The 22,079-nt window shown below is 43.1% G+C and overlaps 1 protein-coding gene across 6 annotated transcripts; it reads right to left on the bottom strand.

Moving 5' to 3' along the window:
- Positions 1–408: 408 nt before the first annotated feature.
- On the bottom strand, positions 409–20,752 carry MAPK15 (mitogen-activated protein kinase 15). Of its 6 annotated transcripts, none has more exons than XM_034074411.1 (13): positions 20,443–20,735; positions 17,375–17,473; positions 16,905–16,934; positions 13,812–13,902; positions 13,169–13,299; positions 12,847–13,010; positions 11,781–11,920; positions 8,903–8,960; positions 7,079–7,216; positions 6,845–6,950; positions 5,774–6,071; positions 5,172–5,323; positions 412–917 (listed from the first exon to the last, which is right to left on the bottom strand). In XM_034074411.1, the coding sequence occupies exons 1-13, from the start codon at positions 20,509–20,511 to the stop codon at positions 711–713; spliced, it is 1,683 nt and encodes a 560-aa protein (XP_033930302.1). In that variant the 5' UTR covers positions 20,512–20,735; the 3' UTR covers positions 412–710. The 6 variants fall into 6 exon arrangements, with proteins under 6 accessions (XP_033930304.1, XP_033930302.1, XP_033930308.1 ...); XM_031050531.2 differs by having other exon boundaries at positions 416–869; positions 20,443–20,733; XM_034074413.1 differs by lacking the exon at positions 16,905–16,934 and having other exon boundaries at positions 409–917; positions 20,443–20,752.
- Between the last annotated feature and the right edge of the window lie 1,327 nt (positions 20,753–22,079).

The following is a 22,079-nucleotide window of genomic DNA, read 5'->3' as shown; positions in this document are numbered from 1 at the left end:
ATCTACATAACTAACTATATAATCTATATAAACTAAAAATAGTGTTTACATACTACAAGATAAAATGATATTCCATCAATGGCAGTGATAATCTCATGTTAAAATTTAGTTCCTTAATCCCCTCTGTAACTGTAGTCCCAGCATTCTGGAATAAGAATCATTTATCATAGATCAAATCAAATTTCAGGGACAAAGACTTCTTATAATAACTTTAAGTTAATGAGGAAAATTATAAAAAATCAGCATTAAAACAGGAATCTAGTTTTAACGCTTACTATTGTCCCCCTTTTGCCTGATAAGAACTTCATGATGTTTTAGCAGCAGTTTATCTCTTGAAACGTTGCTTTCTGAAAGCAAAAAACAAATAAATTACTGTATTGTTCATTAAACAAGATACTTCTGGATTTTTCCCTTTCACACACAGCAAACATTGATTGAAAGACAAAGATTTTCTGTAATGCAATGTAAAGTATTTATTATTACAATATTTGCAGTATCACAGTATTACATGGTAGGTAAGCTATTAAATGTTGTAGCAGAACCCATATGCATTTAAAATGCTTTCCTACATTATTTTAGTGAAAATAAGCCACAACTGATTATGTTCATTTATCCCAGAAGTCATAAAAAATAGTGGAAAACAAACGGAAGGGCTCGGTTAGGGGACTGATGAGATGAGTTCACTTCACCTGATTAGAACACTTTCATATTCACTGCTCAAGTTGCTGGGAGCACTTTGATATTGGAAGACTCTCCAGTGCAGATTTACATATGGTTCCATAGGCCTGAGAGTAACTGCCCATCAATGCTTTCGGGTCACCAGCAGCTCCCATATTTGCAGTAATCTGGAACATCTTTTTACTGGGCTTCTGAGGGAGACAAACAACTTTGCTGTGAAACTGAGTATTTCTTGGATTCTGTGCAATAAAGAAAAGCTAAGATAGTAACCTGTAATAGCTTTCTAAAATACAAAAAAGGAACACAAATTTTACTTCAGCTTGGAGTAGGAGAGATCATGAATATTGCATGAACAAGCAGCACTGTTTTGCAAGAACAAGAACAGGATGGTGAGAAGGATGTGAGGGAGAAGGGCTTAAGAATGGGTGTAGCATGAGCTACTGGCACTGGAGCAGTATTCTTTCGTGGGGATATGAGAAAGTCCCACAACAAAAAAGTCACTCCTTAGTGTAAAAGAAAGGGTAATCTGTGGTGTCTCCTTCCACATTCTTCCTCTGCCACAAGCTTCCTCTGATTACCTTGTGTTGGCTAGACTCTTTGAGCCAGGCAGCAGACAACTGGCTCAGGAAAAAGAAAAAGCAGGGGCAAGGAGGTAATGTAAAAACCCAATGAGCTTAAGAACTTTCACAAGGAAGTGTGACCAGGAACAGGGAAAAAGGAGGAGGAGAGAGGACAGGACTGAAACTGTCACTGTTCAGCAGCAGTAATCCATTAAGTTGATTCCAGAGGTAGTGTGAATTCTCCAGCTAAGTTTAGAATATACCACAGTCTCAATTTGGTTAAAAAAGAATTTGCTACATACACACTTCGGACAGGACAAGCCACTGCTGAAGATAATGTAAAAGGAACTGATCCGTGATTCTCAGTCAAAGGGAGTTTTTAGTGCTGCTCACAGTCAATGTGATAACCACTTGTCTGAAGTGACAACACTGAAACTAGAATGCAGTCTGAAATTAGCCTGTCCTCTAGAAAAAAAGCAGTGGAAAAGTCATGTACCTCAGCACATCTCTAAAGATGTTACACTAGAAACTCAAGATGGGAAAAGGAAGTAGAGGCTGAGGATCTGCAGAGATATTTTTACTTTGCTTACTGTTGGGTGACACATATAATCCATTACAGTTAATATTTGTGAAAAAAAATACTGCTAATGAGGCAGAGACTGATTTTCCAAAGGGCCATTCCTCCATGTTCTATGAAGTACCTAATTCCCATAATGAAATTCAACAGTCATTCACAGAATACCTGCATGAACCTCCTCTTGCTGCTCAAGTCACAGGTGATAGGGTTGTTTTGAAAGACTGGGGTTAGACTTCAAAATCCAGGAGAAAATACTTATAAACCCAGACCAGCTAAAGACCAGCATTACACATTCTGTAGAAGTAAGGCCACACCTGTGCCCTTGCAATTTCCTGGTGATTCTGATAGATGGTCTTCCTCATTTTCCTCTCAGTGCTCTGCCTTGTGCACAGAACTTAACTCTGGTTACAGAGTTTACAACTGGGTTGTAAAGTTCATTAGCAGACAAAACACCTGAATGTAGGTATTGCAACACTAAAGACTGCAATATGCAAGTTCCTACGCCCAAGGTCTGCCTGGTGATGGACAAGGAGCCAGCTGAGAGCTTATGGGTCAGGATTAAGGGGAGAGCAGGGATAGGTGACCTTATAGTGGGAATCCAACCATTATAGTGGGAGTCTGCTACAGGCTGCCCAACCAGAAAGACTGAGCAGATGAGGCCCTCTATAGACAGATAGGAGCAATCTCATGTTCATAAGTCATGGTTCTCATGGGGAGCTTCAACCACTCTGGTATGTGGTGGAGGGACAGCACAGCAGGACATAGGCAATCCAGGATATTCCGAGAATACACTGATAATAAATTCCTTCTCCAAGTGTCAGAGGAGCCAACGAGGACCTCTGCTGGACCTTGTTCTCACCAACAAGGATGGGCTGGTGGGGAACGTAAAGCTCAAGGGCAGCCTTGAAATGGCGGAGTACAAGATACTTAGACCATTGAGGAAGGCATACAGCAAGCTTCCAGCCCTGGACTTCAGGAGAGGAGACTTCAACCTCTTAAGGGATCTGCTTGGTAGAGTACCATGGGCTAAAGCTCTGGAGGGAAGAGGGGCCCAAGAAAGCTGGTTAACATTCAAGGAACACCTCAGGAGCAACACATCCCAAATCAGGCAAAAATGCCAGGAGGTCTGTGTGGATGAACAAAGAGCTCCTGGACAAACTCCAGCACAAAAAGGAAGCCTGCAGAGGGTGAAAGCAAGGACAAGCAGCCTGGGAGGAATAGAGACAAATTGTTAGAGCAGCCATGGATCAGATTAGAAAAGCTACAGTCCTGATAAAATTAAATCTGGACAAGGACATCAAGGGCAACAAGAAAAGATTCTATAGGTACCCTGGTGATAAAAGGAAGCATAGGGAACACATGGCCTTCTCTGGAAGGAAACAGGAGACCTGGTTACCAGAGATATGGAGAAGGCCTTTTCTTTATATGTCAGTCTTCACTGGCAAGTGCTCCAGCCACACTGACAAGTGGCAGAAGGCAAAGGCAGGGGCTGGGAGAATGAAAAACCACCCACTGTAGGAGAAGAGCAAGTTTGAGACCACCTAAGTAACCTGAAGGTGCACAAGTCCATGGGACTGGATGACGTGCATCTAAAGGTTCTAAGGCAGCAGGTAGATGACAGAAAAGGGAAATACAACCCCCAGTTTTAAAAAGGGAAAAAAGAAAGACCTGGGGAACTAAAAGCTGGTCAGTCCTTTCCAAGCCAAACTATTCTATGAGTCTGTGATTCTGTATGTATCTAATCCATGTTAGAGGCAAGTTATGTCCAGTTATTTCCCCTGCTAGCATAAACTCTTCAGTTGCAGTCATCAAATTACAGACTTGTTCAGGAAGGAAAAGACCTTTAAGGTCATCAAATCCAACCATTAACCTTACACTGCCAACGCCACCACTAAACCATGTCCCTAAGTGCCACACATCTATACGTTTTTTAAATACATCCAGGGCCAGTAACTCCACCACTGCACTGAGCAGCCTGTTTCAGTGCTTGATTATCCTTTTGGTAAATTAATTGTTCCTAATCTCCAGCGTAAAACTCCTCTGGCACAGCTTAAGGCCATTTCTTCTTATCCTGTCACTTCTTACTTGGAAGAAGAGACTGACATTCACCATGCTAAACCTCCTTTCAGGTAGTTGTTGGGAATAAGGTCTCCCTGAACCTACCTTTCTCCAGACTAAACCCCCGACCAGGTCTCTCAGCCATTCCCCATCACACCTGTGTTCTAGGCCCTTCACCAGCTCCATTTCCCTTCTCTGGCCCCACTCCAGCACCTCAATGTCTCTTGTAGTGAGAGGCCTAAAACTGAACACAGAATTCAAGGTGCAGCCTCACCAGTACCCAATGCAGGGACACAATCACTGCCCTGGCCCTGCTGCAGCACTGGTGCTGATACATCAGTGTGTGGATGCCATTGGCTTCTTGGCTGCCTGGGCACAAACTGCTCATGTTTGGCTCTGTCAGTCAGTGCCCCCAGGTCCCTTTCCATGAGCAGCTTTCCAGCCACTCTTACCTAAGCCTGGAGTGTTGCATGGGGTTGTTGTGGTCCAAGTGCAGGACCAAGCACTGAGCCTTGTTGAACCTCATCCCACTGGCTTCTGTTCCTGGATCCAGTCTGTCCAGATGCCCCCAAAGAGCCTCCTGCCCTCCAGCAGATCAACATTCCCACCCAGATTGGTGTTGTCTGCAAACTTAGTGAGGGTGCCGCCGATCCCCTCATCCACATCACTGATAGAGGTTAAACAGAACTGGCCCCAGTCCTGAGCAGGGGGGAGCACTGCTTGAAGCTGGTGCCAACTGGATTGAACTTTATTCACCACCACTCTCTGGGCTTGGCCATTCAGCCAGTTCTTTACCCAGTGAGCAGTGAATGAGTTTACCCATTCAAGCCATGAGCAGTCATTTTCTCCAGGAGAAGGCTGTGGGAAGAGGTGTCAAAGGCTTTACTGAAGTCTGGATAGAAAACATGCACAGTTCTTTCCTCATCCATTAAGTGTGTCACCTTGTCATAGAAGGTCAGGTTGGTCAAGCAAGATCTGCCCATGCTGAGTTAACCCAAGAGTTAGCACACTCTTAGCTTTCTATTTAAAGGAACATACTCTATAGAAGCCCAACTGCTTTATCAAACTAGGTTACAGGTACCATTTGACTGACATACATAGAAGCAACAATATGGCAATGCATATTTTTGTCATAAGTAATTTTAACTGATAAAAATGTATTAATTTAGTTACAGAGCAGGCTCTCATTTAAGTATCTTACAAAGTTGCAAATTAAGATATTTTGTGTCTATATAATTTTGGGCCATAAAAAGATAAGGTTGCTTTTTGGGTTTTTTTTTGGTAGGACTGCTACTCACATTGTAAAGGTTCTGTACACTTGTAGAAGGTAGCCCAGCATTTGCTTTTGCCCATGTGATTTGCCTCCCCAATCTGCTATTGTCGGACATTCTGGCCTGTTGAGAAAGTGATGCTGAAGAGCTCCTGATAAGAGCACCAGAATTTGCATTGCCTGAAGCAGAAAAAAAATAATGAGAGAAAGTAAGAAAATTATAAGGACACAGAACACAGTGACTGAGACAGGGACAGAACATAGAAACTGAGTCAGCCCTGCCACATAATTTCATCTCACTAAATATTCAGAATAAAATTAGGCCATAGTAGCAAAGAAAACCAGTTCAAAACGGCATTGGAAAAGATAATAGCACTAGAAAAGCAAAGAGAAGACAGAAAGGAACAGAGTCAAAACGGAGGCAGGAAAGAGCCAAAGAGAATGTCACACACTCAAAACTCATGCAACTGTGTTTTGATCTTATGTAATTTTCTTGGCACACTTTCACCCTCTCATTTTGCCATGTAAATTCTCCTTATTTCTCTTCCCCACTCTGTGTCTTTTCTTCTTTCTTCCCCATAATAATACCTCATGATGGATTACATCCCACTGTAGCAGGGTAATACCTACTTTGAACAGCAGTGTGTGTTATAGGATTGTATATCACATGGATCTTTGATCTCTGACATAAAGGTCTTGCTAAATCTTCATTCTGGCTGGATACTTCTGTCTGGATACTACATGTAGTTTCAGCATGCACACGTGGAGCTTTTAGAAGAGGTGGTATTGGTTCTATCTGTCCTTTCTTGGTAGGTAAAATCACAGAAGTGGAGTTTGGAAGCGGCCTAGATTCAGATTGACTTCTTTGTATGTTTTCTCTCTGCATTTGCTCCTTTGGATGGATATCTGATTTCTTTTCAAGGATCATCTACAGAAAGGAGAAGTTGGTTAGACTTAACACAGCTACACAGCAGAGGAACAAAACATAAAACCAAACTGCAATTTCTTTCAGAGCATAGGTACTAAGTATAATTTTAAAATGAATTTAGGTTGGAAAGAAGATAGAAAAAAAAATCTCAGTGGAAAGAAAGAAGAGGCTGAAGCATTAAGAAAAAGTATTGGGTGAACAGGCAATTTCAATATATCCTGAGAGAGGACAACACTAAATAAAATGAGCATTAGCCTTGGAAAAGACAATCTACATGTTCAGAAGATTAACACTATGCTGTTCCTTATTATCCCTTTCTAGAACTTTGCAAAGCTGATTTTTTAATGGTCGAAGAAATATCCACACCGATTTGTGCATAATTATTTCTCATCTACCTCTACACAATATTATCTTGCAAAAGAATCCTTGACAAGGTTTGTGTCTTGGTATAGACAATTTGCTCTCAACTTCCTGTAACAAGTCATCCCAAATTTGACACCCTATCAGTAAGATAATTCAAAACTATTCACTTGTTTCTTAGCTTTGTACCTACATTACGTGTGACCAATCTATTGACATTTAGAATACCTTTGCTACCTGTGCTCCATATTCACTTTACTAATTCATCTTCTCCTGACTCTTAATGCTCTATCACAATAGAATTTATTCGTTTTCTTCTACTGAACACCTTAAATGAAATTAAGAAAATGACAGCATTCATTAAGCATGTGCAATTACCTTGGATTCTGGAAAAATAAAGCAAGCGAAAGTACCTTGTACAATTTATTCCGGTACTCTGCCACAGACAGCTGGATATCATCACTTAAAGGAAGAACCACATCATGACCCAGAGAGGGTTCCGTGGCAGGACAGTGAAACCTAAGAAGATGATAACACATAATGTAATTCACTAAGGACACCAGGCATATAAAGAAAACTTGTGCCAAGTGTGGGTCTGTAACATCTCAGAAAACATAAGGGAAACTGCACTTTGGTATTACTCTCACCTTTTCACATAAGGATGCTGCAAAGCCTCCTCTGCTGTGAGTCGTTTGTCAGGGTTAAATACTAAAAGTTTCTTCAGAAGATCCAAGGCAAGCAATGGAGTAGAGGACGGTAAAATCTCCTCAAATGTTACTTGCTGCCTAGAAGTCAGAAAACAATGATATAAGCTTCCAGTGTCTAATTCACAGTGAAAGCATGAATCAACAGTTCTGGGAATCACATCAAGGGACACCTGACTCCAGAGTTCACTCACAAATAGTGCCATAATCCTGGAACACTCTGGAGTAGAGGCCTGTGAGTACAGTGAAGTTTTTACCCCTTTGATTAGGTTTGAATGCCTCCCTCCTAGCATTAGGAACCTACAAGAAGTACCTAACTTGCAAATCTAGTCTTTGTCTTGTTTCAGTGGAAAGAGTGTCAGACACAAGGAAATCATGAGTTCTCTGGCCAATGAGTCCTTCTGTTCTTTTGAAAATGCAGGAAGCCCAAATTCCTAACTTGGATGTTTCAGTTCAACCTTAAAGATCCTATGAATCCAGCCCTTAGAACACAGAAATGCATTTCTGTAGAATTTGCAATGAGAGGATGAACTTTAAAAGTCTGGTTTTGCATTTAGAAATCTTAAATATAATTATTAATATCATGAACATGAGTACATCTAACACATTTGAAAAATCAGTTTCACAACACAATTCATGCTTATATTTTAAATAACATTGTTACACCATGACAACACTCTTTTAGTTTAGAAAAATGATCCATCACTGAACATAGCATTTGGACTGAGTGGCTCAGAAAAAAATCCTTTTTGAAGAATAGCATTTCACTTGCCTTTTACCTATCTAGAGCCATCTATCAGAACTCAGCTATGCAAACTTTTTTTTTTGGGGGGGTGGGGAGAAGATAACATCCAAAGAGAAGGGCTGTCAAATACAAGTGCATTTCAGGCAGAAGTTAATGGAGAGCTCCAGTTGCTGTCTTTCACTACTCAGAGAAGGGTTATAGTAACAAGAGAGCTCTTCTCAGAGGTGCTGTGGGGGTTGACCCTCGCTAGCAGCTAAGGCACTTGCTCACTTTCCCTTCTCTGCCTTTTGACATGCAGCAGCCCTACAACAGAAGGATTTGCCAATAGGCTGGGCAAGCGAGAATCACAGAATCAGAGCGCTTAGGGTTGGAAGGGACCTCAAAAACAGAAGTCAACATGAAAACCCACATGCTGCTCATGTGAACAAGACCTGGTAGAGTTTATGGTTTGAGCCATCCTAGACCTATGAAAACATAGCATTCAGAGGACTCACACCACATATAGGTGGGCTATGCATGTTGCAGACTTCTCAATGAGAAGGGATGCCCACCAGGATACTCATGACACATATGAGCAGAGCACACTTAGATACCAGTGAGTAACTTGCTACTGCTATAAGACAGTGTAAGAGCGTCAAGTTTACTAATGTTTACTAATGAGATATATAATATATACAGAATGTTGTGTTTGTCTGGGTACATAATTGTATGCTCCAAAAGAACCATGACAGATATCAGGAAAAGAAAATTAATCAAAATGCCTCAGGATAAGAACATATTCCAATTTTCAGAAAGGTCACATGACAGTATCTTGGAATGTCAGCCCATGGGCCCAACCTCATTTTTGTTTGTTATTCACAGATTATGTCATTGAAAAAAAAAAAAGACCAATCTGCAGAGATCAGAAACCATTTCCACTGGGGAACAGTGGCAGGTGAACTGCAGAACTGCAGTGGAATTTTCTGTCAACATCATACAGCAGATTGCTGACTTCTGAGACACAGCGAACACACAAGGCTTACCGGGAACTGATGCGGTTAATAACTGAAGCTCTGTAATCTGGCTGCACAGCCAAAATGTCTGCAACAGTGAAAAGAATTACTGTTAATGCCATGAATGTGCACAAGTCTATGGGACCTGATGAAATACATCCACGAGTCCTAAAGGAGCTGGCGAATGAAGTTGCTAAGCCACTGTCCATATTTGAAAAATCATGGCAGGCAGGTGAAGTTTCTGATGACTGAAAAAAGAGAAATATATCCCCCATTTTCAAGGGAAATATGGGAAGACTACAGACCAGTCAGTCTCACTTCTGTGCCTGGTAGGATCATGGAGCAGATTCTCCTGGAAAGCATGCTAAGACATATGAAAAACAAGGTGGTTGGTCAACATGGCTTTACTAAGGGCAAATCCTGCCTGATCAATTTGGTGGCCTTTTATGATGGGGCTACAGAACTGATGGACAGGGGGCAGAGCAGCTGACCTTGTCTACCTGACTTGTGCAAAACATTTGATACTGTCCATCCATTACATCTGAAAATCCAACCCTAACTATTCTATGATTCTGTGATGGATCATCTGGTGGATAAAGAATTGGCTGGTGGCTGCATGCAGAGAGTTGTGCTCAATGGCTCAATATCCAACTGGAGACAGGTAACAAGTGGTGTCCCTCAAGGGTTGGTGTTGGGACTGATCCTGTTCAACATTTTTGTCAGCAACATGGACAGTTGTATTGAGACGCCCTCAGTAAGTTTACCAATGACACCAAGCTGTGTGGTTCAGTTGATACACTGAAGACATACCATCCAGAAGGACCTTGACACATTTGAGAGGTGGCCAATGCCAACCTCATGAAGTTCAATAAAGCAAAGTGCAGGGTCTTACACCTGGGTCAGGGCAATCTCAGGCACAGCTACAGGTTGGACGAAGTGATTCAGAGCAGCCCTATAGCGAAGGACTTGGGGTACTGGTGAACAAAAAAACTGAACCTGAGCTGGGTTCATTGTGCACTCACAGCCCAGAAAGCAGTTGTGTCCTGGGCTGCATCAAAAGCAGTGTGAAGAGAGTGATCTTGCCTGTCTACTCTACTTCTGTGAGACCCCACTTGGAGTACTGTGGCCAATTCTGATGTCACCAGCTTGCTATTAGAGCAAGTCCAGAGGAGGCCACAAAGATGATAACGAGCTGGAGCACCTCCATATGAAGACAGGATGAGAACATTGGGGCTGTTCAGGCTGAAGAAGAGAAGTTGAGTAGAGACTTTAAAGCAGCTTCCAGTATGTGAAGGGGGCTACAAGGATACTGGAGAGGGACTCTTCATCAGTGACTGCAGCAACAGGACAAGGGGTAATGGGTTCAAACTGAAACAGGGAAAGTTCAAGTTAGATATAAGGAAGAAGTTCTTCTCTGTGAGGGTGCTGAGGCACTGGCACAGGGTGCCCAGAGAAGCTGTGACTGCCCCATTCCTGGCAGTGCTCGAGGCCAGGCTGGACACAGGGGCTTGGAGCAATCTGCTCTAGTGGAAGGTGTTCCTGCTCATGGCAAGGGGTTGAAGCTGGATGAGCTCTAAGGCTCTTTCCAAACCAAGGTGTTCTACAATTTTATGCTAAGGACTACCAGAGCTACACATTTTATGAAGGAAAGCAAATATTTGATATTAATGTAGGAAATTATCCTAATAAAACTTGGAGATCTCATGAAAGACAGATGGAATATTTACTTACAAATTCTTTAAGATTATTTTCTCTGTTCCTATTCATTCTATAATAGATTTCATAAACTTGCATTCTTATACAAACATATGCAGAAGTACAAAGATATCTGAGGCCAAATGATCTGCCTAAGATCACTTGTGTGGGACACAACAACGGATACCAGCTATTGACTTTGTCATCACATCCACTGGGATTCTTTTTGACTGGTGATGATGAACTGTTTGCTGAACACATCTGTCATACTCTTGAAGAGTCAACAGTTGCCATGGAATGCTTTCTGCTTCAGAATCTTGATTCTTCGGTCCCCATAAACTCTAGGCAAAGTTGTTGCTAGTAGATTGGGTTTCCTTGTTTGTGATAATGTTTTGAACAACTGTCTCTTTTCACTTTTTTGGTTAAAAGAAGAATTTGTGCCTGTGACATGCTGCAACCTTGCAGCCATTGTCGTGTAGTAAAGACACAGTACCTTCTGCTAAAGAGCCACTGTCCTCTGGTCTTGTCTGAAAGTGCAGACCTTCTGGTTATGACATTATCAACACATTCCTCAATTATATTGCTGAGAATAGAATAGCATTTTTTGTTTAATAACTGGCTATTCTTCTAACTCCCGTTTTAGTATTTTCACACACATTTCCATTCATATTTCATCCCCAGCAACCAAATCTCTTAATAAAAACTATAAATAACTTTAAGCTTGAATGGAATTCTCCAGCAATATCATGTCCTTAAACTGAAGGTAGTTATTTTTCTAAAAAAACACCCTATTTGCTAGCTCAGTTAGAACATATGAACATGTTGCAAAAGTTCATAAACTATATGAGCTGTTAGACTGGAACTCATAGAAGACATAATAATAATCCCTTTTAGATTTAACATATACTTCTTCCAGCTTTCACTTTGGTGTTTAGATTTCCAGATCAAAAAGTCCAATTTCTCTTTATTATACAAGTCCCCCTGAAGTATGACACTGTTTTAAACTGCTGTCCTCTTACAGATCTCAAAACTGCTTTGAAGGCCTGGTTCTTGTTTCTCCCCCAGTCAAGTATTGGTTTCATAATTAAGTCTTTAATTTCCTTGGAAAAATGTAAGAATGTCTCAGAAGAGATACCTTCTTCCCTGATCCAGCTGGGCTGCTTTCCTTCAGCCTTTTAATCTCTAAATACTTTTCCCCAGAGAAGAGCCCTACCTTCAGGGGATGGGGCAGGAATGACCCTCAAGATCTGCTCTATTTGATTCACTGTTGAAGTTCCAGGAAAAAGAGGTTTCCCAAGTAGCAGCTCTCCCAGAATACAGCCAATGCTCCACATGTCTACACCTTTAGTGTAACTACAAATAAGAACAGAATAGAGTTAGGACAAAGTCAAGCACCTGTTTTTCTGTAGCTGGTATTCACATCACCTACATTAGTTTATTTTGCTAGAAAAAACAAGCTCGATGACTCCTTGAATATGAATGCTCACAGGTTTTAACCATAAAGTGAATGAGATTTGAGAATCATGAAACTGACAAGCGTAAAAGGAGATTTATCCTACTGAAAGTCCATCTAGGAAACCATAAAAGCAAATATATTAAACATAAATGCCAGGACAAGGTACTATACACTTTTCATATCACCAACTGTAAAGATACAAGTTGCTGTTTGGAAACAACTTTTTCAGGACATAATGTATTTAGAAAGTACTTACAATTATTAAGCAAAGTAAATGCCAAAAAATGGGTAAATGACAGTTTGCAAAACATCCACATTTCAAATTTGGGATATTGAGCCAGCGCAGTGTTTTATTTTTTTTTTCTCTGATCAATAAGATGTTGTACATTTAAGTCAAAAAAGGACTAGGCCTGATAGCTGCTGATTTAACATTTGATTACAGGATAGTTTTTGAAGGTCTGTCAAAAAAGATCTCTGTAAATTTGGAAAGAGAACAAAGGTACTCAACCAAATTCTGCAAAGATGCAGATTTAAAAGGAGAAAGAGTAAGTGTGGTAGTAGAAAGGATGACAAACAGATGAGTTGATAGTGTATGTAAGCAGTGTATGTAATCTAAGAAGCCAGGAGGAAAATGTACAGATAATGAGAGATTTTTTTATGTTGCAGAACTGAAGTTTAAATGCATATTGAGAAAGTGAGCTGCTAACATGACATTGCATCTGGTGACATCCAAAATGAAAATATTTAAGCTTTTAGACATTAGGCTTTCCCAATGGGAAGGAATTACAGAATGTCATCCCTTTGCTCAATAGTAAACAGTTACCTCCGACAGGAAAGTAAGATCTCAGGGGCTCGGTACCAGCGTGTTGCCACGTACTCCGTTAGAGCAGGGTTGACTTGGTCCTCATTTGTCTGACATACAGAGCGGGCCAGCCCAAAGTCACAAAGTTTGACAAAGCAGTCTGCATCCAGCAAGATATTTGAAGGCTGAAGTGAACAAAGGAAAATTAATAAGCTTTTTACTCTCTGGACGGCAGAAGATTATTATCAAGTTTCTTTTATTAGTCTCATTCTTTTAATATATTTTCCATTTAGTGTTTAACAGAAAACTTGAGTGAAGGATAAATACTGTGACTGAAATATACCTTCTGATCTCTGTGAATAACATTTCCTGAGTGGATGAATTTAGTTGCCTTCAGGAGTTGGTAGAGAATGTAACACTTGTGGATATCTTTCAGCAAATTCCCCTTCTTAATCACAGCATGTAAATCTGTCTCTGTAATATATTACATCAGTAATATATTTACATCAGTAAAGGAATGCAAGTTCCTCAAAGCAAGGCCAGAATAGACCATTGTCCAAACTGTAATCTTTCAAGTGCATCCTCAACAGAAGTTAACACTGAAATTACTAATCATATTGCAATATTTCTGTACCATCATCAGTCTGATTTGTGGTTCACGCTACAGTAGCTGTTCTATTTTTGCATCTTATAATAAAATCACAGTCTCTTCCATATGCAACTCTCCTGTCTCTACAAGCCTTCTGATTTGTTGCTCACTGCTGTCTTTTCTTCATCTCAACTAGACAGTTCCCATGTAATTATTATTCCTTTTAAAGTCTCACTGCTATATGAATCTATTCACAACTGATACTTGTTTTGAAAAACATACTGCTCCTACTTACATGAATATTCATGTAAATCATCAACACACTATCAAAGTAGGAAACAAAGATAACTCATAGGAGAGGCTGTATTTAAATGGGTGATGCAATGCTAAGTCTCACCCATGGACTCAAAGATGAGATAGATGTCCTTGTCATTCTGAGCTCGGATAACATCCAGCAGCTTGATGATATTTGGATGTTCTCCAAATTCCTGCAGAGGGAAGAGACCCAACTGTCAAAAATCATTTGTCTTGCATGTGAACCATAAAAAGGGACAATAACCTATTTAATTTTGTATTTATGCTTGCTCCATAGTATGAAACCAGGCAGGAAATGCAAACAAATGAAAATCTAGCGTCTGAGACATGAGTTCTAAAAACCCCTCTATACCATTTGCAAATAAAATCCAGTCTTCTTTACGCACCTCAGATTTTGTACTGAATGCAAAGAATGAGTGAAAGCAGAGCAAAACTGCTATCAACATCCATAATGAACAAATCCAACCAACTTGAGAGTGGTCTGAAACCCTCCAAAGGCTGCCTCAGTTGAGCTGACTGTAATGGGAGAGCAGACAGCAAACAGACACCTAAATACAGATACCTTAAAACGTAGGTGAATTCTACCCTCACATTTGCAGACTGACAATACTGTCAAAAGAATATCTTCATCTCCTATAGCTTATTTCAACATGTTTTGTTCCATATACCTATAAGAACTTCCGTGAAGCCAGAGACACTGTGGACGCCTCAAAATATGCCAACATTTCATGAACTACCCTGTATATAATATTACAAAGAGCTGCACCACAAAATCTATGCTTGTATCCAAAATGAGTGAATTTTTTGTTATTTGAACCAGTAATGTTGACTCTTTATCTATTTCCATCACAAATTCAGCTATATTTGGTTGATACGCTGGGGGGAAGGAATGCCATCCAGAGGGACCTTGACACGCTTGTGAGGTGGGCTGATGCCAACCTCATGAAGTTTAACCATGCCAAGTGCAAGGTCCTACACTTGGGTTGGAGCAGTCCCAGGCACAGCTACAGGTTGGGCAGAGAAGAGATTCAGAGCAGCCCAAGGAGAAGCACTTGGGGGTGTTGGTTGATGAGCAAATGAACATGAGCTGGCTGCAGTGTGTGCTTACAGCCCAGAAACCAACTGTATCCTGGGCTGCATCAAAAGGAGCATGACCAGCAGGTCGAAGGAGGTGATCCTGCCCCTCTGCTCTGCTCTCGTGAGACCTCACTTGGAGCATTGTGTGCAGTTCTGGTGCCCTCAACGTAAAAAGGACACGGAACTGTTGGAACAAGTCCAGAGGAGGCCACGAGGATGATCAGGGGACTGGAGCAGCTCCTGTATGAAGACAGGCTGAGAAAGTTGGGGCTGTTCAGCCTGGAGAAGAGAAGGCTGCGTGGAGACCTCAGAGCAGCCTTCCAGTATCTGAAGAGGACTTATAAGGATGCTGGGGAGGGACTCTTCATTAGGAACTATAGTGACAGGACAAGGGATAATGGGTTAAAACTTAAACAGGGGAAGTTTAGACTGGATATAAGGAAGAAATTCTTTACTGTTAGGGTGCTGAGGCACTGGAATGGGTTGCCCAGGGAAGCTGTGAATTCTCCATCCCTGGCAGTGTTCAAGGCCAGGTTGGATGAAGCCTTGCATGGCATGCTTTAGTGTGATGTGTCTCTGTCCATGGCAGGAGGGTTGGTACTAGATGATCTTAAGGTTCTTTCCAACCTTACCTATTCTATGATTCTACAAACAGTATCAAAAAGCATAATATTAAGCTACCCCAGTACAGTCTTACAACAGCATCATCTTCCTAGACTCTGAGGCAAGGACAAAAATTGGTTATGATATGTAACATCTAGAAAAAAGCACAAACCAGCACACTCACCCGCAGCAACCCATGAAAATATACTTACAAAGCAGTAATATACACCCAGGCCATCAAACACCCTTGCTTTTATTCTGGTGACAATATTCTGAATACCCATCCAAATAATCTAAAGAAAATTTTTACCCAAAAGGGATATTTTTTCTAGAGATGCATCAGTCTTGACAGTGTTATTTCAGTACTGTTTAAGAACTTATTGTCTTGTCCTGGAACTGATAATGGAAAGTTATGAAAAAGTTTCATTCTATACTAAAAAAAATCCTACCTTGAAAAACATCTTGTCAGAGCCAGTCCTATTTATCTTTGATTAAAGAACAATGCTCTTAATAAAGTAATTACCAGAAACAACACTCTAAAATGTGGCCCAAAATGTACCAAATAGATCTAAAACTATACTGAACAATAAACATAAACCCTGGAAGCAGCATAATGACCAGCATATCACATATCACCAAGAAAGGAATAATCAAAATGCCCAGATTCTATATAAGCACTTCTCAATTAAAGAACTAAACTTCATCCAGCCCACCAATGCCCTTATAATAAACACACAGACTGAACTAAACAGTTGTTATGCACAGGAAGGAATTTGCACAAGCAAATTAAGACAAACATCCAGCTACCAATGAAAGAATATTTCTTATGTCTTTCCCTTTATGATCTCTCAGTCCTGAACCTCAAGAAAGACGTTTATAGATGCAAAAATAGGAGCAGAAAACTAAATTTCTTACATGTATTGAGCACCAAAAGTCATTGAAATAAGGACTTAATGGCACATTAACATCCCTCCCCCCAAATGACTCATTCCTTCCTTCAGGAGAAAAATACTACCTTTTCCTCTTCCAGTTCCTCCTGTACCAGTCTACTCCAGAAGTGCTACACTTTCAGAGATGATCTAACTTAGAGCTAATTCACTTCTAAGGAATTGTTCTCATATGTTTTTATCTCTTAAATTTGCAGCTTCCATTTCAGGCTCAAAGAATTAAAGGATTAAAAAGCAAGAAACCTCATCTCTTACCTACTTAAACTTGACAGTCTTAGGAAACACATCTTCATATGAGCCCTGCCTTGCTTGTGTCCTTAGAAGATCATAGTTATGATAACATATCTTAAAAGAAAAATAAGGCAAACTCTCCATTTCATTCAGGTGGTTTTGCCCAGTCATGGAAAGACTGTTTGCCAAGATGGTGCAGAAAAGAAATTAACAGAATTGTCAACATTGATTATTATTTTTTGAAAAACAGTGAGAAGAAAATATGTGAACATCAGAGTAACGAAAACTCAGAGAGAAGTGGGGACAATGGACGATACCTGCAGGAACATAATCTCTCGAAACGTTCTCTAGAAATAAAAAACAAACAAGTCTATTATCACCTCAACAGAATGACAGAACAGAGCATAGACTTCTCATCTCTAAAGCAGAGGAAACCCTTATATGGTAGACAGGCTAGGAAAAAAACAATTGCTCACTAGTTACAAGTGTGCTCTCTGCTTAGACGCTATAGCATAACAACACATGGGATAATCAAATTATGCATGTCTATAAAGACCCTTTTTCCTCAGGGATATCAAACAGTATTTTGTAGATGCCATGATATACAAAGCTTGACATTTATTGCTCCTAATATATCCTAATAATATCCTAATGTAGATGTTGACTATTTTATTACATGCATAATTGTCAAATAACTAACATCTTTCAAAAACATAAATCCTGAAATATCTATGAACTCCCACCACATCTTTCAAGACATATTAGAATCATTAGAATAATTTCTCACCTGAGCATCCGTTTTGTTTCTGAAAGCATCAAAAATCTTTTTAACAGCCACTATTTCTCCTGTCCTGCGATCAACTGCTTTCCATACAATGCCATAAGCCTAGAAAGAAAAAGGTACAGATGAACAGTATACTACGGCATTTAAAGCACAGTTCAGACCTTCAGTGTGGAAGCAGAACATGCTCATTAGAAGGACTGAAGGAAGGGATAATCACCAGCTACATAGAAGAAAGAGAGATTAGGCCAATGAGCAACAGTTGGTTGAGTCATGGACTAAGAACAGCTACACTGAGGCCAAACAAACATCCACAAGGTAAAGTGTCCTGGTTCTCAAAGCAGCCAATAGCAGATGTACATGCTCATGAAGTTCAACAAGGCCACGTGCAAGGTCCTGCGCCTGGGTCGGATCAATCCCCAGTATCAAAACTGGGGGAGGAATGGGCTGAGATCAACTCTGAGAAGGACTTGGGGGTACTGGTGGATGAAAAACTGGGCATGAGCTGGCAATGTATGCTTGCAGCCCAGGAAACCAACTGTATCTTGGGCTGCAAGGAAAGAAGAAACAGGTGATCAGGACCAGTCAGCATGGGCTACTGTTAGGACTATGGACTTGTCGCACAACCAATCAAGGAACCACATTACTACCACCTAAGACTTTAAATACTGGGACTTTGCAGTTCATTGGTGATGGCAGCTTCAGTGGACAGATGGGTGCTGCATGTTGACTCTAGACACACACACTCAGGCAGATGTTTTCCCTTTTTGCCTCTATCCTGAGCTTTCCCAAGCAGTCTCAGGCAGACTTTGATGAATTCATTCAGTTCGTACAGTGGTGAGCTACAGCTTGAGCTGGGTGCCTCCAGAGAGGGACCCTGAACAAGGAAATCCCTGAGCAATCATACTCTTGCAATCTAAGATTCCCACTCCTCACATGACAATTCCAAATAATAACATTAGGGTCTAAGGTATTCTTGCTCTCCACTGGGTCTCTTCACTGCCTCTAGGTAGGCTGTTTCTTCTGTTATCTCTAAGGGTGCAGCTTCTGCTGACAAGGGTAGTGAGCTTCCTGGCTTCCTCATGTATATGGCAAATAAACTCTGGGCTCTCCTTTTATTTAAGTAGGTAAAAAGCCCAGCATACCTATGTGAAATTTCACAGCTTGCAGCCTAAGGTTTCAGCACATCTAACTACTATGGCTGAGTAAGTTACACTAAGTGACTAACTTCCTTTATTTCTTTATATTTAAGAAAGGCAGGTCCTGCTTGACCAACCTGACCTTCTATGACAAGGTGACACACTTAATGGATGAGGAAAGAACTGTGCATGTTTTCTATCCAGACTTCAATAAAGCCTTTGACACCTCTTCCCACAGCCTTCTCCTGGAGAAAATGACTGCTCATGGCTTGAATGGGTAAACTCATTCACTGTTCACTGGGTAAAGAACTGGCTGAATGGCCAAGCCCAGAGAGTGGTGGTGAATAAAGTTCAATCCAGTTGGCACCAGCTTCAAGCAGTGCTCCCCCCCCGCTCAGGACTGGGGCCAGTTCTGTTTAACCTCTATCAGTGATGTGGATGAGGGGATCGGCGGCACCCTCACTAAGTTTGCAGACAACACCAATCTGGGTGGGAGTGTTGATCTGCTGGAGGGCAGGAGGCTCTTTGGGGGCATCTGGACAGACTGGATCCAGGAACAGAAGCCAGTGGGATGAGGTTCAACAAGGCTCAGTGCTTGGTCCTGCACTTGGGCCACAACAACCCCATGCAACACTCCAGGCTTAGGTAAGAGTGGCTGGAAAGCTGCTCATGGAAAGGGACCTGGGGGCACTGACTGACAGAGCCAAACATGAGCAGTTTGTGCCCAGGCAGCCAAGAAGCCAATGGCATCCACACACTGATGTATCAGCACCAGTGCTGCAGCAGGGCCAAGGCAGTGATTGTGTCCCTGCATTGGGCATTGGTAAGGCTGCACCTTGAATTCTGTGTTCAGTTTTAGGCCTCTCACTACAAGAGACATTGAGGTGCTGGAGTGGGGCCAGAGAAAGGAAATGGAGCTGGTGAAGGGCCTGGAATACAGGTGTGATGGGGAATGGCTGAGAGACCTGGTCGGGGGTTTAGTCTGGAAAAAAGTAAGTTCATTGAAGACTTTATCACTCTCTGTAACAACCGGAAAGGAGGATGGAGCAAGGTATCTTCTGACTAAGAAGTGACAGAAGAGGAAATGGCCTCAAGTTGTGCCAGGGGAGGTTTAGACTGGATATTAGGAATAAATTTTACACAGAAAGAGTTGTCAAGCAGTGGAACAGGCTGTCCAGGGCACTGTTCGCATTACCATCTCTGGAGGTATTTAAAAGACATGGTTTAGTGGTGCACTTGGCAGTACCAGTTTAATGGTTGGCCCTGATGACCTTAAATGATCTTAAATGCTGTGCTTGGCATGAAAGTTTCTGTGAGTCAAAGGATGAGGTGCTGGGAGGGGATGGGCAGAGCTGAGGAGGTTCTGCAGCTCAGCCACAGCAGTGATAATGCTAGTAAAACGTTTCTGTCCCATTCGGAGAGCGGAGAGAGCTGGGCTTGTTCAGCCTGGAGAAGGCTCCCAGGAGACCTTAGAGCAGCTTCCAGTAGCTAAAGGGGGCCTGTAGGAAAGATGGAGAGGGACTTTTTACATGGGCATGTAGTGACAGGACAAGGGGTAGTGGCTTTAAATGAAAGAGGTGAGATTTAGATTAGATATTAGGCAGAAGCTGTTCCCTGTGAGGGTGCTGAGGCGCTGGCACAGGGTGCCCAGAGCAGCTGTGGCTGCCCCATCCCTGGCAGTGCTCAAGGCCAGGTTGGACACAGGGGCTTGGAGCAGCTGCTCCAGGGGAAGGGGTCCCTGCCCTGGCAGGGGTTGAACTGAAGGAGCTTTAATGTTCCTTCCAACCCAAACCAGACTGGGATTCTAGGATATAAACTCAGACTTGGCTCAGCCCCGCGGCCGGGACCGGCAGCCTCAGAGCAAGGCGCCGCCGGGACGCCCGCAGGCAGCGCTGCACTCGCTGCCCAGCCCCCCGAGCCCCCCCCGGCACTCACCCCCTTGCCCAGGCGCCTCTTGATCTCGTACTTCTGCGAGACGAGCGCCTCCACCTCCGGTGCGATCATGGCGGCCGGGCCGCAGCGGGCACCGGCGGGAGGGGAGGCAGCGGCGGAAGCGGGCGGACAACAGCCGGGCAGCAGCGGCACCGGCGGGAGGGGAGGCAGCGGCGGAAGCGGGCGGACAACAGCCGGGCCGCAGCGGGCACCGGCGGGAGGGGAGGCAGCGGCGGAAGCGGGCGGACAACAGCCGGGCAGCAGCGGCACCGGCAGGAGGCAGCGGCGGAAGCGGGCGGACAAGCACCAGGCCGCAGAGCCGCCGCTCGCGCTGTCGGGGTTTGCTGCTATGGAAACGGCGCCGCCAAGCAGCGCATGCGCCAAGCGTGCCGAGCCCGCGCTGGCGCACAGCGTCACTTCCGGCCTGCCCCGTGGTGTTGCGGATGTTGTGGGTTCATGTCACGGGTTTGAGGTGTCGGTTGTGGATGTTATGGGTTCGTGTCCGGGGTTTGAGGTGTCGGTTGTGGATGTTCTGGGTTCGTGTCACGGGTTTGAGGTGTCGGTTGCGGATGTTGTGGGTTCGTGTCACGGGTTTGAGGTGTCGGTTGTGGATGTTCTGGGTTCGTCTCCCGGGTTTGAGGTGTCGGTTGTGGATGTTGTGGGTTCGTGTCCGGGGTTTGAGGTGTCGATTGTGGATACTCTGGGTTCGTGTCCGGGGTTTGAGGTGCCGGTTGCTGTTTCCCCCTTTCCTAGTTTCCCTTTTTTCCCCATCCACCTTCACGCTTCCCCCTTTCTTCTGCCCCCTCCGGGGCAGCGCATCCGGTGCCGTCACTTGGACAAGTTTACTTGATAAACTTGGAGCGCGCGGGGGGATGCCAGACTTTGCTCTCAAATGGGCACCATTTGAATGCACTGTAAAAAAAGTTCTTTTTTTTTTTCCCCAATAATTATAGCTCCCACCATTGCTAATGCTGCAGAGCTTCCCGTGCCAGGAGAGTGCTCTGGCAGACAGTGTCCCATAGTGGCCTTGGTGACAAACTGATGAAGTACAGGCCAGTAAGTGCAGACTGAAAACGTACAGAGCTCTGGAGCCAGAGGGTTGTTGGTGACGTGAAGTCCAGTTGGAGGTCACTGGAGTAAGGTACCCCGGGGATCAACCTCTTTGTCGGTCAGCTAATGAGGGGTCGCAGTGCAGCCCCACCGAGTTTGCATCACTATGTGAGGGTGGTGGGACACTGGCACAGGGTGCCCAGAGAAGCTGTGGCTGCCCCATCCCTGACAGTGTTCAAGGCCAGGTTGGATGGGGCTTGGAGCAACCTGCTCTAGTGGAAGGTGTCCCTGCCAGGCAGTTGGTATTGAATGAGTTTTAAGGTCCCTTCCAACACAAACCATCTATGATTCTATGATACAAACCAGGGATGAGCAGTTATAGAGAAGGTGGTTGTGCTACTGCCCAGGGATCCTGTCAGGCTGGAGAAAGGGACCAAGAGGAACTTGGTGAATTTCATCACCCGAAAAGGGAGGAATAATCCCAGGCAGTAGTACAGGCTTGTAGCTATTGGAAAGGAAAAGACCTGGAGGTCCTGGTGGACACCGGGTTGATCACAAGCCAGCAAATATGCTTTTGCAGCAAAGGCAGC

Source organism: Melopsittacus undulatus, chromosome 1 (genome assembly GCF_012275295.1).
Source record: "Melopsittacus undulatus isolate bMelUnd1 chromosome 1, bMelUnd1.mat.Z, whole genome shotgun sequence".
Lineage (NCBI taxonomy): Eukaryota > Metazoa > Chordata > Aves > Psittaciformes > Psittaculidae > Melopsittacus > Melopsittacus undulatus.
The sequence above is the reverse complement of the archived record's forward strand: the minus strand, read 5'-3'. Positions and strand labels throughout refer to the sequence as shown.

What these genes read in the sequence shown, in the direction of transcription:
- MAPK15 (XM_034074411.1), bottom strand. Translation starts at nt 20,511, where the DNA reads ATGATCGCACCGGAGGTGGAGGCGCTCGTCTCGCAGAAGTACGAGATC. An exon ending in AGAGGCGCCTGGGCAAGGGG is followed by an intron (nt 17,474 to 20,442) that starts GTGAGTGCCGGG and finishes TTTTCTTTCTAG; the next exon opens with GCTTATGGCATTGTATGGAA. An exon ending in ACCGGAATAAATTGTACAAG is followed by an intron (nt 6,072 to 6,844) that starts GTACTTTCGCTT and finishes TCCTTTCTGTAG; the next exon opens with ATGATCCTTGAAAAGAAATC.